The following is a 15,007-nucleotide window of genomic DNA, read 5'->3' as shown; positions in this document are numbered from 1 at the left end:
TACCGTAGAATAATTAGGTAAGACTCTTCAGAAAATATAAAAATATAAACATAGTGGAGCCTTTCCACGAGTCTCCCTCAGAAGGCCAGTCTATATTAGCTAAAAATCTGAATTACAAAACAGTTAAAATATATTTTTATATTTTTTCAAGTAAGATTGTTAAGAATTAAACATATACATGTGTTTGTTCAATAAAAGCTGAACTCCAACAATATACAAGGCCTTATGGTTAGGTGTTAGGGTTGAGATAAGGATAAGTTAGGGATGAGAGTCAGGATAAATCAGGATCCCAGGTCTCACAGATTATAGCCTGGTTTGGGACAAAAGAAATGTATATAAATATCTGAAATACATGCACGAAGTGACGGGCACTATAAAGCAGGAGTTAGCGAGCTTACTAGGAGTTAAAAGGATTAAATAGTAAATATTTTAGGCTTGCGGGTCATATGATCTGTGGCAACTGCGTATCTTGTGTTATTGTCTTGCAAAAGTAGCCAATGATAATACATAAACTAATGGAATGGTTATGTTCTAAAATAACTATAAAAACAAGCAGATGGTCTGCTGGCCAGTGTGCTGACTCCTGCCATAAAGTAATACAGAAATGATGTTAATGAAGTGTTGCCAAAATAGATTTTGCTAGACACCTTCTAATCAAAAGCTCACTATAATCTGAATGTTGGTACAGTACTTAAAATAACCTAATCATACTAAACTTTTCCTTGGCTATACTCTTTATGCTATTCGGGTGCTAAGCACAAGTTTTCTTCACAGAGAGTAGAAAATAAAACATTAATTCAGTCTTGATGAATGGCAAATTCAGAATGAGTTTTTATAGCAACATAATTCTCCAGTGACATGATCAAATCTACAGGATCAAGGAAAAAAATAATATAGCTAAAAAAAAGACAAGGCTATTCTTTAATGGTATGAGGCTGTAGTGTTACCTGTTAACAATAGCATAAAAGAAAAAAAAAAAGGAGCCACATCTACCTCTGGGATCACCCACTTTTCTATGGTTTAAACCATAGTTATTTGCATCTAAAAGCACTCCTAAATGATAAACACACAGTGAGTAATAAATACTGTGTTACTCCAGAGATACAGAAGCAAGAAAGACTTTAAACACTGGTATGAAAAGGACTAGGGTAAAAACAAAACAAAAAAACAAAAAAGGAACAGGGTCCCAGTTAACTAAGTTAATGCCTAGCAGTGTGGTAGGGCTACTTATTAAAAAAACCAACTGAAGGGGACTTAGCATAGGTCAATGAGAGGTAAGAGTTAGAAAGGAATCTTTCTGTACATCTGAATAAAAGTCTAGTAGTCTTCAAATGGAATACTGAATGTGAAACCTAGGAAGGCTACAGAGAAGACTGCAAAAATGTATTAAAAACTTGGAAAAATAAACATGGGTAGGGTTGCTAGGTTACTGCTAAGAAAGTTAAAGAATAACTTGATTATTCTCAGTAACTAGATTGTTTCAACAGAACTTGTTAAGTCTCTAATCCTTAGTCCTTCCATCCTGCTATACTAACTTCTCAAAATCAGCTCTATACAGGTAAACCAAAGGCTAAAACCAATGGCTCATGACTAGTAAGAAAGAAAAGAGTCTTGAATGATTTAAGGTCTAGCTTTCCATGCTCTGCTCTCACAATTCCCTATGTACTCTCTATACCACCACCCTGACCCACTGGGCACTTGAGTACAGCTCATTACCCTGCCTCCACGTCTATGCCTTGCCATCTGTTGTACTCCCCACCGGAATGATCTTTCTCTCTCAATTCTACCGCTAAAATTCTCAGCCTCAAGGTCTTTTTTTTTTTTTAGCTGAGCCATCCTGCCACCTGTTGGCAGCTCAGCTCGGGCTGGGGCTGGGACTGGAACCCCTGTTACTCTGAGCTCACACTCTTGAGCGAGCTCTTAACCAACTGAGCCACTCGGCCAGCCCTCAAGGTCTATCTCAAAAGCCACTCCTTCCATGAAGCCTGTCTGGTTTCTCCCACCCAGAACAAACTTTCCCTTCCTGTGTTTTCCCAGTACTTTTTCCCTGATACTGCTGTGAAGTTTTCAAATCCTGCTTTTTATTATAATTATGCATGTACCAAACTGTTCCTCCCATTAGATTAGAAACACTCAAAGGGCAGGGCCTCTGTACAGTTCTTCCTTGGGCCTAGGACAATGCTTACTTTAAATAGGCACTCAATAAATATGTGTTGAAGTAAAATATGCCAAGATAAATACTGGCAGTTCTTCATATCCACAAATGACGACTAAAAACAAATTGAATTAGCAGTTTGTTAGATAAAAAGTTTTAATTAACTCTGGAATATAGAAGGCTGTGGAATCTTCCTAGGAGAGCCTATTTTTTTTAGTCTTAAGCTCCTTTTTCAGCTTTGAGATGTGTATCAGGAGGACCTCAAAATCCATTCCATAGGAATCATGACTGTGCACAAACAAAAGGACAAAGAACTTGGTAGCTTTGGAAAGCTGAGGTTCACAAGGGAGGATGGACAGATAATCACAGTGAAGCTATAAGCATCAACTATCCAACCATCTGTCCAAAAATTAATCACAGGGTGCATGAAGAACATCTGAATGACAGTTAGACACTATGCAAAGCGACGAGGCTAACGAGTACATCAAGCAGGTGAGCAGCCATACTGTTTACCTGTACAATATGACATATTCATGCCCTTGTTTTCTGGAGAGTCTGTAAGCTGGTGTCACCCTAGTTATAGCAAGGAGAGACTTCAGCAGCAGCGACAGTCTGTTGTACACCGTGTAGGAAACTTTGATTTCTTTATCACACCTGCGGAGCACACAGACACTATCAGCATTCTCCTATTCAACTAATGCCTAACAAAGAACGGAAATGCAATAGATATAGAGATATTAGTTATTTTCCATCTAGTCACTAATATTAATTTATTAGCATTATTCATAAATTCTAACGCACAGGGAGATAGGCACTAAAAGGCACCCAATATATTTTCTAGCTTTGAAGCAGTTATCTAAGAAATAAAGTAACACACTTAAAAACAGTAATTCAACGTTGCAATTATATTACTGAAGGTGCACACATAATTTCAATGTATTATCTTATGAGCTGTCTACTTCTATACAAGAAATCTGAAGGAAAGTCTGTTTGGTACTAGAATTTTGGACTGGCAAATTGCTGTCTATTTTTTAAAAAATGCCCACACTATATATACTTATTACTAAAATTTTTCTTTTGATAAGTTGCTATTTCCTCAATTTTTCTATATGTATGCTCTTCTTGAAAACTGAAACTTAGGCAGGAAGTAAGCTAATCTGCCTTGAAAGAAGAAAATGGAGGCGAAATAACATGCATTTCGAATCCATGACCAACACAGTGTGTAAAAAGGAATAGTGAGGGGAAATCTTATTGGATGTCTGCCACACAGAAAAGAGAGAAAATAGAGTAGTCATGTTACAAGAGTTCCCAAAGGGTTTAATCAGAGAACTATCTGTACTGTGGGAAAACAACAAACCCTTTTCAGCTTTCTCTCTGCTCCTTTCCCTGTGGCATCTGAGTCTCTCTGAACCGACACTCCCTCTGAAGGTCATCTCTGTGCCTCGGCTGGAAGCCAAGCATGAAGCAAATTGTAGCAAAGACCTCTTGGTTTTGTTAAGTGGTCAGAACACTCTCCATGACCGAAAACAAAGCCCTGCTTTTCACACTATGTCATCTGCTTTATCCTCAGCTACCACAACCAAGGATCCTAAGACAGAGCACTTACTTTTCATTCATTTCAAGACACCAAATTTCTAGCTCCATGGAATCTCCCTGTAGATGGTACAAATGAAAGATATTTCAGGGTTTTTTATTTTCTTTGTTCTTATTACAAAGCACTATACAGTCATTAGAATGACTATACACTCATTCTAATAAAATATATTAGAAAGTATAAATAAGCAGAAAAGTATCAATTTATAAACCAATCATCCACTTTTCTAAATAAAAGTGAGATTATACTATCAATACTATTTTCATCACTAAGTTTTTTTTTTAATTAATAAATACAACATGGAATTTTCCTTATATTTAAAATTTTGCAATATTTTTAATGGTTGCATAGTATTTTACTACATGGCCATCATTTTATCCAATCAGCACCCCTATGCTTGGACATGCAGGTTATTTCTAATTTTTCACTACTACAAACAACATTGTGATAAACAGCCTTGAGACTAAAACTTTGCATGTATCTTAAGGCAAATTTCCAAATTAGAATTATTAGATCCAAGAGTATTCATGATGCTTCAAAGACTTTTGCTATGTATATCCAAATTACTTTTTAGAAAGGCCGACACTTCCAATGATGGAGAGAGCCCTTCCCTCCAATTCTACAGGGGTATTTTTAGGTGACACCCACAATTTAAGAATACCTTAGGGCCGGCTGAGTGGCTCAGTTGGTTAAGAGCTCGCTCAAGAGTTTGAGCTCTGAGCAACAGCGGTTTGATTCCCAGCCTGAGCTGAGCAGCCGCTGAGCTGCCAACAGGTGGCAGGATGGCTCAGCTTAAAAAAAAAAAAAAGAATACCTTAACAAGCTCCTTACTTAAAAAATTTTTTAGCTGTATGATGTCTTCAGCCAAACTATTCAGTCTTTCTCTGTGTTACTCTGAACAGACTTAGTCTAGTGGGTGGGAAAGAAAAAGAAAAGACTAAGGCCAGAATCCCCAACCCTGTAACACTCCAATGTGTCACTTAGTGAGAATAGTCACATACCTTTGAACACAAGTAACCTTTTTATTAATCAGTTGAACAGGGCTATTCTTTTAGGTTTGGGAGTAAGCTGGGGTTAGTTTGTGGAATACAGAACTTTACTTGTTCTAAATAAAATTTAAATATGTATCCTTCATATATAGCATTCTCATTATATATACTGTCATTTCTGAATGACATGAAGTTTGAATTCCCCCCCCCCAAAAAAAAATCAAGGAATGAGTGGACAAGAGGGAAGTATCCCAGAGAAGTTGGTGTGGTTTCTCCAGGGCAAGCGCAACAGTTAATAGTCAGATTTCACAGATACCTGGGAGAGGAAAGAGTTCTAGGATTCCTTTTAGGCTCCCTATAGATCACTAAGGAAAATAATATAGAGTATAAACTGGTAATTCAATAAAGAAGAATAGGAAGTTTTGTTTTATTTGATGCTATAGTTTCCATGGAATAAGCAGTGACAGTATTCATTCAACAAAATTCAGTGAAAACCTACTAAGTGCCATCCCAGGCACTGTGTCAGGCACAGAGATGATTATTTGCATCCTGCCTCATTTCAAAAAGAATTTGAAGAACTACAAAGATAATTAAGATGTGGCGTAGCTGCTGACCTCCAAAATAACAGTGTTAAGTATGAACAGAAACATGTAATGATCGCCTACTATATGTGATTGTTAGCCGCTTTACAAATAAGGATTACATATGAAAATATTGCAGCCCTGCAAGACTGTGAAGTGTCATGTTAGTTTGGTGGTGTTGGTAAGGGTGGGATTAAGTAATTTGGCCAAAGTCACTCAGCTGGGACCTGAACTTGAACTTGTATCTGTGAAGCTCCAGGCTCCATCTGCCTTTCATTATACCATGCAGCCTCACAGTCTCATAGTGGAAATAGATTAATAAACATACAAGTAACAATACATGCCTCAATCCTAACATGGATAAGGTGAGCACAAAAAATGTTTTTAAAATCACAATACAGGAAGTTATACCCTAGAAACAAATATAAACAAAGCACATGGAAAATCTAAAGAAAATAGTTAGCCCTCCCTCTAGAAGGGGGAGATTTTCTAGAGTATGTGAGTCTTGAAGGGTGTTACATGTAGGTATATATGCAGATGAGGGTGAAGAGCTCCTTCCAAGTAGCTGGACAAATAAGTACAAAAACCATGACCTCCTCAGAGAATGACAAGAAGTTCAGAGAGGGAAGAGGCAGGAGTAGGGCTGAGTTGGAACCAGGGTGTAAAGAGCTTTGAGTGCCAAGTTAAAACAGCATCCTGGCTATAGCCTCACCTCAGAAGTCTTGAGGGAGATCTCCACACACATAGATCTCCCGACGGCAGGCAGCTGCCCTGCCAGCGCTTTCTTTGCTTCATGTGTAACCTCTGGGATGTCTTTGATTGCTAAATTGAACTAGAAAACAAAAGGGACTTTGTGTAAAAAACGCACATGGAACATTATGGGAACATAAAGTAGTCAGACTGTATGTTGGGTAATGCAGGCATTGCTTTGACTAATTAAGGACATTTATTCACTTCTTCTTTCCCCATAAGAGATATTTTGCATCAAAGCCCCAAAACTCAGGTTGAAAATGCTAATGACCTATTGCAAAGATTAGGTAAAAAGACATTTTTGTTTTCTAAAAACTAAGCTTTTCACCTATTACAGCAGAAAGCCAAGAACCAAATAAGCCTAGGACTAACATTTGATGAAGAACATCCTTTCCAAGTGAATGGACCAAATGGAATTAGATACTTTGTTATGATTTAGTAATACTATAAATGGCATTCCTATTACTGCACTGTGATTCCTTGTAACAAACACCACAATATACCCCTTAGCAAAGAATAGGAATTTTACCCAGTCTGAACCCGTTGGGGATGAAGATGAACGAGTACAAATCTTTTCACCAAGTCGAGCCTGGACAATCACTTGAACAGTCTAAAAAAAGCAAACAAACAAAAAAAATCAAAGATGAAAAGTCTTAAATTGATTTGGCTCCCAATCAGGATTAAAACCTCCAAATGCAGAATTTAAAAGATGCCAATGATCCTAACGATGCTTTAAGAAATTAAAACATTCAAAAAAAGATAGGAAAAAAAGAAAAACCACTACACAAAAAGAACACTGTAAATATTCCTGAGGACACAGTGTCAACCAATTAGAGGAATTACAGTTTGGGGGCCTGGAATCTGTAATATTTTAACATGGCAGAAAGTAAGCCGCACATAGTGGCTCCAACTTTTCATAAAGAAACAAGTCCAACCGTAGGTTTAAATATTCATTGTCATACACTTATGTAATCATAGTAGATTTAAACCAAGGATTCCATAATTATTCATATCTTTTGGCCCATATGGCAGAAGTCTTCCAACTAATTTTACAACCAGAATCTACTGCATGGATTGAGAAGGAGTGATAGAGGTAGAAACGACTTTCAGATAAGGAAAATATAACTTCTAAAGCATTCGAAATTCAGTTTGAATCCCTCTTCACCCAGAATGGAACAATAAATGAAAAGTGAGACATTTCAGAGTTAGTTGATGCTTGGGGAAAGATGCCCGAAATGCTGTCCGTTCCAGTCCACAGTCTTTGTTCCCGCCCCAAGGGAACACACTGTGCCAATAACCTGGCGTGATAGTTTGACATTTCTGCAAACAGCCTTGCAAAAAAATTTTTGAACAAGTAGCTGTGGAAAATTGGAAGCTACTTTTTAGTTACACCCCCAGTACCACCCCCAAACTTCACAGTTTGGTTTACAACAGACAGAAGTATTCCTTAAAATGGGCAAGCTACAAGCTGTTATGCTATATTTCCAAAAAGGGAGAAGCACGGAAGTTATTTCTAACAGCTCTAGGCTCAAGAGAATGAATATATTACCTTGAGGGCAAAAAATTTAATGAACTTGTCCAGGTCCTTTCTGTCCTGGGAATTCAGATCAGTTTCCATTGCCTACAGGAATCTAAAAGAGGGAAAAAAAGGGGGAAAAAAGCTGAATAATATCTTTTAAAAGGGATTGCTAGATTAGAGCACACAGAGAAGGTACTGTCTACTAGCTGTATGAATAGTCACATAGGAGGGGGGGAAAAACCTCCTCCCCTACCTAAAGATACCAAAGTGAAAAATATTATGGTACTACCTTTTGAGGAAAATAAACTCCACACAAGGAGCTAAATTTGGAGACCTAAAAAATGAATAGGACAAGCCACCATTTTAGCTGAATCTGAAACTTAGAGCTTTAAATATAACTTATTTATTCAAAAAAATGTTGTATTACCCAACATATTGAGAACTAAGTTTTAATAAACCAAAAACTTTGTTAAAACATAAAATGAGTTAATTTACATTCCTTCAAAAGGCCACTAAATCAGTATAACTTTGAGGGGGTTATGAACCGCTTTTGAAGAATCTAATGGCAAGACAAGCCCCTTTTTCCGAAAAATGCACATATATAGAAATGTTTGGATATAATTTCAGGGGGTTCGTGGATTTCATGAAGCACATCATAACCCACCCCCTCCCAGGTTGAAATGGTTTGAAATGAGGCTGCTATGAAGAAGGAAGTATTTATTGAGAGAGGAGCATGAACAACAGAGCCAAATGAGTTTGGAACTATTAAGTAATCCAATTTTCCAAAGGACTGTATATGGATGGGGTAGGAGAATGGCCGGTTGGGGCCAGACCACGCGAGTCTTGAAAGCAGAGCTAGTGCCTGATTTGCATCTAGTATGCCAGAAATGGCCACCCCCTCAAGGCTTTTGAGGAGAGGAAGTAACACAAAGTGCTAATATCATCTGAATGGTGCTTTAGAAAGATAGCTTTGCTGGCACACTGCAGAATAGTTTTCAGTATGAAAAGCAGGGAAACCAATTAGGTCCTTGGCAATAATTCAGGCTTGTGGTTAAGGCTAAAACTCTAGTACAGACACGATTTGGAAATAGTATGGATGGGAGATAATCTAAAGGAACGCTGACAGGATTTAAGTTTAACAGGGTTTTGGTTAACCAAAAACTAGAGAGAGAGCTAGTTTTAAGGAAAGCTGTACATCAAAGGAGAGCGTTCAAACAGGAAAGAATGAGTACAAATATAAAAAAACCCAACCCGTTCTTTATTGAGGTATATAACATACATGCAGTGAAATGCACAGATCTTAGGTATACAGCTCAATAAATATTTTTATACCTATACACCCTTATAACCACAATACAGATCAAGTTACAGAACATTTCCAATAATCCCAGTCAAGAAACCCACTGAAAAGTAACCATTATTCTGACCTCTATATCATAGATTAGTTTTGTCTGTTTTGAGTTTCTTATAAATGGAATCAAGTAGTATTAACTCTTTTGTGTGTAGCTTCTTCTATTCAACATTATGTATGTGAGATTCATTTATAATGTGACATGTAGCAGTTTAATCATTTTCATCGCTATGTAGCATTCCATTGTATCAAAATACTACAATCTATTTATAAATTCTATTGTTGATAAACATTTGGGTTGTCGCCTGTTTTTAGCTGTTATATTCTTGCATGAGTCTTTTGGTGGATATAAAAACTCACTGCTGTCAGACATAAAGCCATGGGTGTTAATGTTGGGTGATAGAGTATACATATGTTTAGCTTTAATAGACACTGTCAATCGGTTTTCCCAGAATCTGTACCAATATTCTCGTACGCTCCCACCAGTAGGGTATGCAAGTTCCAGCTGCTCCACATCCACACCACCACTTGGGCCTGCTAATTCTTTCATTTTAGCCATTCTGATAGGGATGAGGTAGTATCTCACTTAATTTGCATTAAACAGTTAATGATTAAATTAATGATTAAATGATGACTGCATTTCCCCTTGCTAGCACCTTTTTATGTGTTTATTAGCTATTTGGATATCCTCTTTTGTGAAGTGCTAGTTCAAGCCTTTTGTCCATTTAAAAAATTAAGTTGTCTTTTTCTTACTGAATTGTAGGAGTTTTAAAAATACATGTAGTAGGCCGGCCGAGTGGTGCATTGGTTAAGAGCTGGCTTGGACGCCAGCTCTGAGCACCAGGGTCCTGGTTCGGATCCCACATGGACCAGCGATGCTGCCCTGTACAGCTAAGATGATGAACAACAGCTCGACCTGGAGCTGGGCTGCCATGAGTCGCTGGCAACAGTGTAGGCTGCAGTGAAGCTGCAGTGGGCTGCCGTAAAGCTACAGTGAGTAGCTGGCAGCCAGCGTGAGCTGCCAAGAGCCACCGTGAGCAGCCGTCCAGTGGCCAGCGACTGATCTGCCTCAGCCGGGAAGAGTGCAATGATAATACCAACATGGGTCAATGAAGCGATGTCCTCGACAACTAGACTGAAGAACAAAAGGACAGCAACTTGTCTGTTCTCCTTCCCTGATTCCCCAATAAAAATCTTTAAAAAATAAAAATATATATATACATAGCAAATATAAACACTTTGTTGGATATGTACTGCAAATATCTTCTCCTGGTCTGTGGTTTGCCTTTCTTACGGACTCCATTTCTTTTCATGAGAGTCTGAATATATGAATGGACAATGGCCAGGCTACATTTATAAAAATAAAACTCTGACCCACAACCTGTAGGAACCAGCCCAGGAAACCAACCTAATTATCTCTACTAACTAGTGCAAGAAGTCAGCCTACTATCTACAGTAACCAGTCAGGGAAGTCAGACTATCTCTATCAACTAGTCCAGGAAGTCAAACAATAACCTTTGTAAAAACTGGCACCAAAATAATTAATAACCGACAGCATCCTTAATTTTTTGTGCCTGTTTCCAACGTAGGACCAACCAGAGAAAATCAAATATGTACTCCTAACCAGTTCCGTAGGATGCCCCACTTGTAGCTAGGCCACCTGCAGCTTTCCCATGCCAACAGCCCCAAATCAGAACATACCTGAAGCCTTCCCTTTTTTCTACTATAAAGTTTCTCACTGGTCTCCCTGCCTTCAAGTCTCTGCCATAAGCTGTAAATAAATAGCCGTTCTCATTTGGATGGTCTTTGTTTATTTCCACATTAAAAACAGCCTTTGAGGTGTAACTGACAAATATATTGCAAGTGTAAGGCTTGATAAGTTTGGACATATAACTGTAAAATAATCATCACAAAATAGTAAACATATCCATTACATGAGTTTCCTCATGTTTTTTTGCAATCTTTCCCTCTAGCCCCTCCTCAATCCCCCATCCCTACACAACCTCCGATCTGTTTTTTTGTTAAGGTTTTATTGGGGAATTGGGGGGAGGGAACAGCATTGGGGAATCAGGGGAAGGAAAACAGACAAGTTGCTGTTGTTTTGTTCTTCAGTCTAGTTGTGGAGGATGTCGCTTCACTGGCCCACGTTGGTATTATCATTGCGTTCTTCCCGAGTGAGGCAGATCGGTCGCCGGCCTTTGGATGGCTGCTTACGGCGGCTCTTGGCAGCTCACACCACCTGCCAGCCACTAACACTGGCTGCCGGTCACACACAGTAGCTTATGGCAGCCCACTGCAGCAGGGGCTGCAGCCTACGCCGCCGATGCCAGTGGCTCACAGCAGCCCAGCTCCAGGTCGAGCTGTTGTTCACCATCTTAGCTGTAGAGGGCAGTGTCACTGGCCCCCATGTGGGATCCGAACTGGGGCCCTGCTGCTCAGAGCTGGTGTCCCAAGCCAGCTCTTAACCAATGCGCCACTTGGCCGGCCCCGATCTGCTTCTTATCACTATGATTGCTATTCACATTTTCTAAAGTCTTACAGAAATTAAATCATATAGCACGTATGCTTTGTTTGGCTTCTTTCACTCAGTATAATTAATTTGAGATTCATCCATGTTGTGTTCTTTGTCGATAGTTCATTTCTTTTCATTGCTGAGTAGTAGCCTCTTATGGCATCCTTTGAAGATCAAAGGTTCTTGATTTTAATAAGTCCAATTTACTAACTTTTCCTTTGATGGTTAGCACATTTTTGTGTCCTTCTAATAACTTTTTTGATCTCAAAGTCATAAAAATAGTCTACATTTTCTCCTAGAAGCATTATTGTTTATCTTTCACATTTAGATTCACAAGCCATTGCAAATTAATTTCTATATGTGGTTTAAGTTCAGGGTGAAGGTTCATTATTTTTAGCCAGTTTTAATAGGTTGAATTAGAAACACCTTAAGACCTGTCTGAAAATGCCATGTTTGGAACTAATGAAAAAAGTTAAGACTGAGGTTAAAGGAGACAGAAGTGGATATTCTAAAAATGAAGAAACAGTTAAAACTATAGCGGTAGATGAAATCAGCAAGGGAGAGAATAGAAAAAAAAAACAAAAAACAAAGACCCTAGGGGGATATCTGCATAAAAGAATCCTAAAGAGGAATGCAAGAACTAATCAGACAAATAGGAGGCAAAATGATTTCTGAGCAGTTTTCACTGAAATCGAAGGGAAACAACAGTTTCAAGATTGAAGGGATAAAATATAAAGTGCTTGTGGAGGAGGCAAAACTTTACCCATCTTAGGTTTTCATCTGGGACTCTAAAAAAAAGACAAATTAACAAGAGAAAGACAGCTTAGGAACAAGTGCAACACAAATCACACAGGAGAAACATAAACGTAAATAACTCAAAGTTGGTGGCTTAGCAGTGCACCTGATAGAAAACCATCAACAAAAACAACAAATTGGTAGACAAATGATAAGACAAAAGCAGTCTTAGGCATCCAAGGGCCATAAACCATGGGGAGGTAGGCATACAGAGAAGACTAATAGAGTAAGCTGTGTTTGGAGACTCCTCTGGTGCCTTCTCTGGGCTAACAGGAGCCTGTCTCCAGGAAAAGAAGAATTGATATCCTGCCTTCACACAGAAAGACAGGACAGTGGAGAGAGGTTTTCCTGCATTTGCTGCTTCTTAATTGCCTTCAGCTCAAAGTAATTTTTATGTCAAAGAGGCATATTTTGGGGTGACATATTCTGGTTTCCTTCATCCTCAAAAGGTGAGAAAAAGGCCACTGGACTTGGCATTGTGTGGCCAATGACCTCTGAAAGGATGGTTTCTTAGAGTGGTAGTGAGGAATGGATCCAGCTACTTCTGATAAATGAGACAGGAAAAAGGCTCAGGCTGTTCTGTTAAAAGGATTTTCCCTATAGGATAGGGATATCTGAGTAAATTTATAGGGAGGGGGAAGAAACCAATGAAGGAGAAATAAAACACCTGTGAGAAGAAATAGCTGTCAGAATAAGATGCCACAGGGGAGTCCACTGTGATCAAGAACAGGTGAAAGCCTGAAGTGATGCTGAAAGAAATTGTAAAGGACTTATCTTTGGGGGCCTCTCATTTGTATGTTGACAGCATCTGAAACATATAACCACCTCAGACCTTCCTAATTCTGGTTAAGAACAACACTAACAAATGTTAAAGTAAAAATAGAAAGGCCTTTTAGGGTTAAACAGTTCCTGGCTCTGAGGCAACACTGCAGTGATCTGAGATAAGAATAGAGCTGGAGCACTGGGCTGCCCTTAGTTTAGCTGAAGTGGGGAATTGTGTTCCCACCACCAGAGCATCTACCAATGCAAACATTATAATGGCACAATGACTCTTGTGACTTTTGTACCACTGGAAGCACTAAAAGGATTATGTAACTAGAATTAGTTATTGAGCCAAAAGGGGGGAGGTCTCCACTGGGGAAAAAGTTATCGCTCAGGCATTAGAGCTTGCCATTTCGTCCCGTAGGGCCTAATTTATCATTTTTTACAGTATGTGAGAAACATGACATAAATGGAGCCAGTTTTAAGTAGAGCTGGAGCAGCCATTCCAGAGGAGCTGCATTGGTTGCCTTGCTCCTTGAAACTTCCGACTAGGCCAAACCTTTGCACTGAGCTAAATCACAATTGTTTCATAAGCATTCTTTTTTAAAGTCAGCAAAAAAGCTGACATCCTGATCACAAGGACTGACTATTATGGACTTTCTATCTGGAGACAGAATCAATAACCAAGCACGGATAGCCAAGAGTAGCTCAGTTTGTCGGTACCAATAGGATTTTTTTTTCTTCTTTTCATGTAATTATTCCTTTCCTTTTTCTCATAAAAACACCCTGCTTTTACCCTGTAATCAGGACACTATTTGGGTTTCTGCCAGAATCTGTGTTCCCTGAGTTGCAGTTCTTTGATCCCAAATAAACACTTATTTCCTCTCATTTCAGCTTTTTAACTTCAGGTTAACATAAGGTTTACCCTATGGTTTGCTCTTTGCAAAATTCCTTCATTGAGTGCTAAGGAATAAAAGGGAAATTTGGTACAAACATTAAAAAATGATCTACAATTGAATTTTTTGCTTTTTTCTGCCCTTTACTACACTAGCCAGTTACTAAATCCTTCAAATTCCTGCTTATACAAAATCCTGTATATTTGCTGCATATTTATTTCCACAGATACCACCTTACCCGGGTCTCATTTCTTATTTGGAAGAGACTCACTTGGTTAGTTACTTTACCTTTGAAGGGGATCGGGATATGCCATCCCAAAATAAGCCACTATGGCATAAGGATTATTTTAAGATGAAGACATTTGAGATTCAACAGATGTAGAAACCTTCTTCAAGCTTCCCTTATCTAACTAAAAGCAGAAACTTCTAAGAAATGAGGACTGCCATAAATTCCCATTACAGGTTGGCTTCTACTCCCAAGAGAGGGACCAAGGGTAAACCTACCATAATCCCCTCTCTGGAGGAGTTTCACAGTGAAGATGCACCTACATAAACAAATACGATCACAAACTTTCTTATCTCCCATTTGTTCTCCTAAAGGCCTATTTGTCTTTCCTAAAGAAGCATATTTGTTCTTCCCATAAAAGCCTTTTCTCCCTGCTCCTTTCTCCTACTAAATCAGGCATATAAATCCCAAATTCTAACCACGTCTTTGAGTTATTCATCACTGAGCACTCTTGTGGTATACATTTTGTAGGCATTAATAAACTGTCTTTTCTCTTGCTTCTCTGTCTTTTGCCAGTTTAATTTGCAGGCCCCCTGCTATGGAATCTATGAGGGTATAGGTAAAGTTTTCTTCAACATCATCTTCTAGATCAGCAGTTCTCAACCTGTGGATTGCAACCCCTTTGGGGGTCGAACGACCCTTTCACAGGGGTCGCCTAAGATCATCGGAAAACAAAAAGATACTTACATTATGATTCATAACAGTAGCAAAATTACAGCCATAAAGTAGCAACGAAAATAATTTTATGGTTGGGGGTCACCACAACATGAGGAACTGTATTAAGGGGTCGCGGCATTAGGAAGGTTGAGAACCGCTG

At 38.7% G+C, this 15,007-nt stretch overlaps 1 protein-coding gene across 10 annotated transcripts in view; it reads right to left on the bottom strand.

The window, feature by feature from the left end:
* ATG13 (autophagy related 13) overlaps positions 1 to 15,007 on the bottom strand; it is a 43,483-nt gene that overhangs the window by 15,697 nt on the left and 12,779 nt on the right. For all 10 annotated transcript variants that reach the window (XM_019656388.1, XM_019656391.1, XM_019656395.1 and 7 more), the window contains 5 exons: positions 7,619 to 7,700; positions 6,599 to 6,679; positions 6,032 to 6,151; positions 3,762 to 3,808; positions 2,669 to 2,809 (listed from right to left, as the gene is read on the bottom strand). In XM_019656388.1, coding sequence (XP_019511933.1) covers positions 2,669 to 2,809; positions 3,762 to 3,808; positions 6,032 to 6,151; positions 6,599 to 6,679; positions 7,619 to 7,687 — 458 coding nt within the window. In that variant the 5' untranslated portion in view covers positions 7,688 to 7,700. The remainder of the gene's footprint in view (positions 1 to 2,668; positions 2,810 to 3,761; positions 3,809 to 6,031; positions 6,152 to 6,598; positions 6,680 to 7,618; positions 7,701 to 15,007) is intronic.

The sequence above is a fragment of the Hipposideros armiger genome, unplaced genomic scaffold, assembly GCF_001890085.2.
Source record: "Hipposideros armiger isolate ML-2016 unplaced genomic scaffold, ASM189008v1 scaffold_258, whole genome shotgun sequence".
NCBI classification, from domain to species: domain Eukaryota; kingdom Metazoa; phylum Chordata; class Mammalia; order Chiroptera; family Hipposideridae; genus Hipposideros; species Hipposideros armiger.
This window is presented reverse-complemented; position numbering and strand designations above follow the sequence as displayed.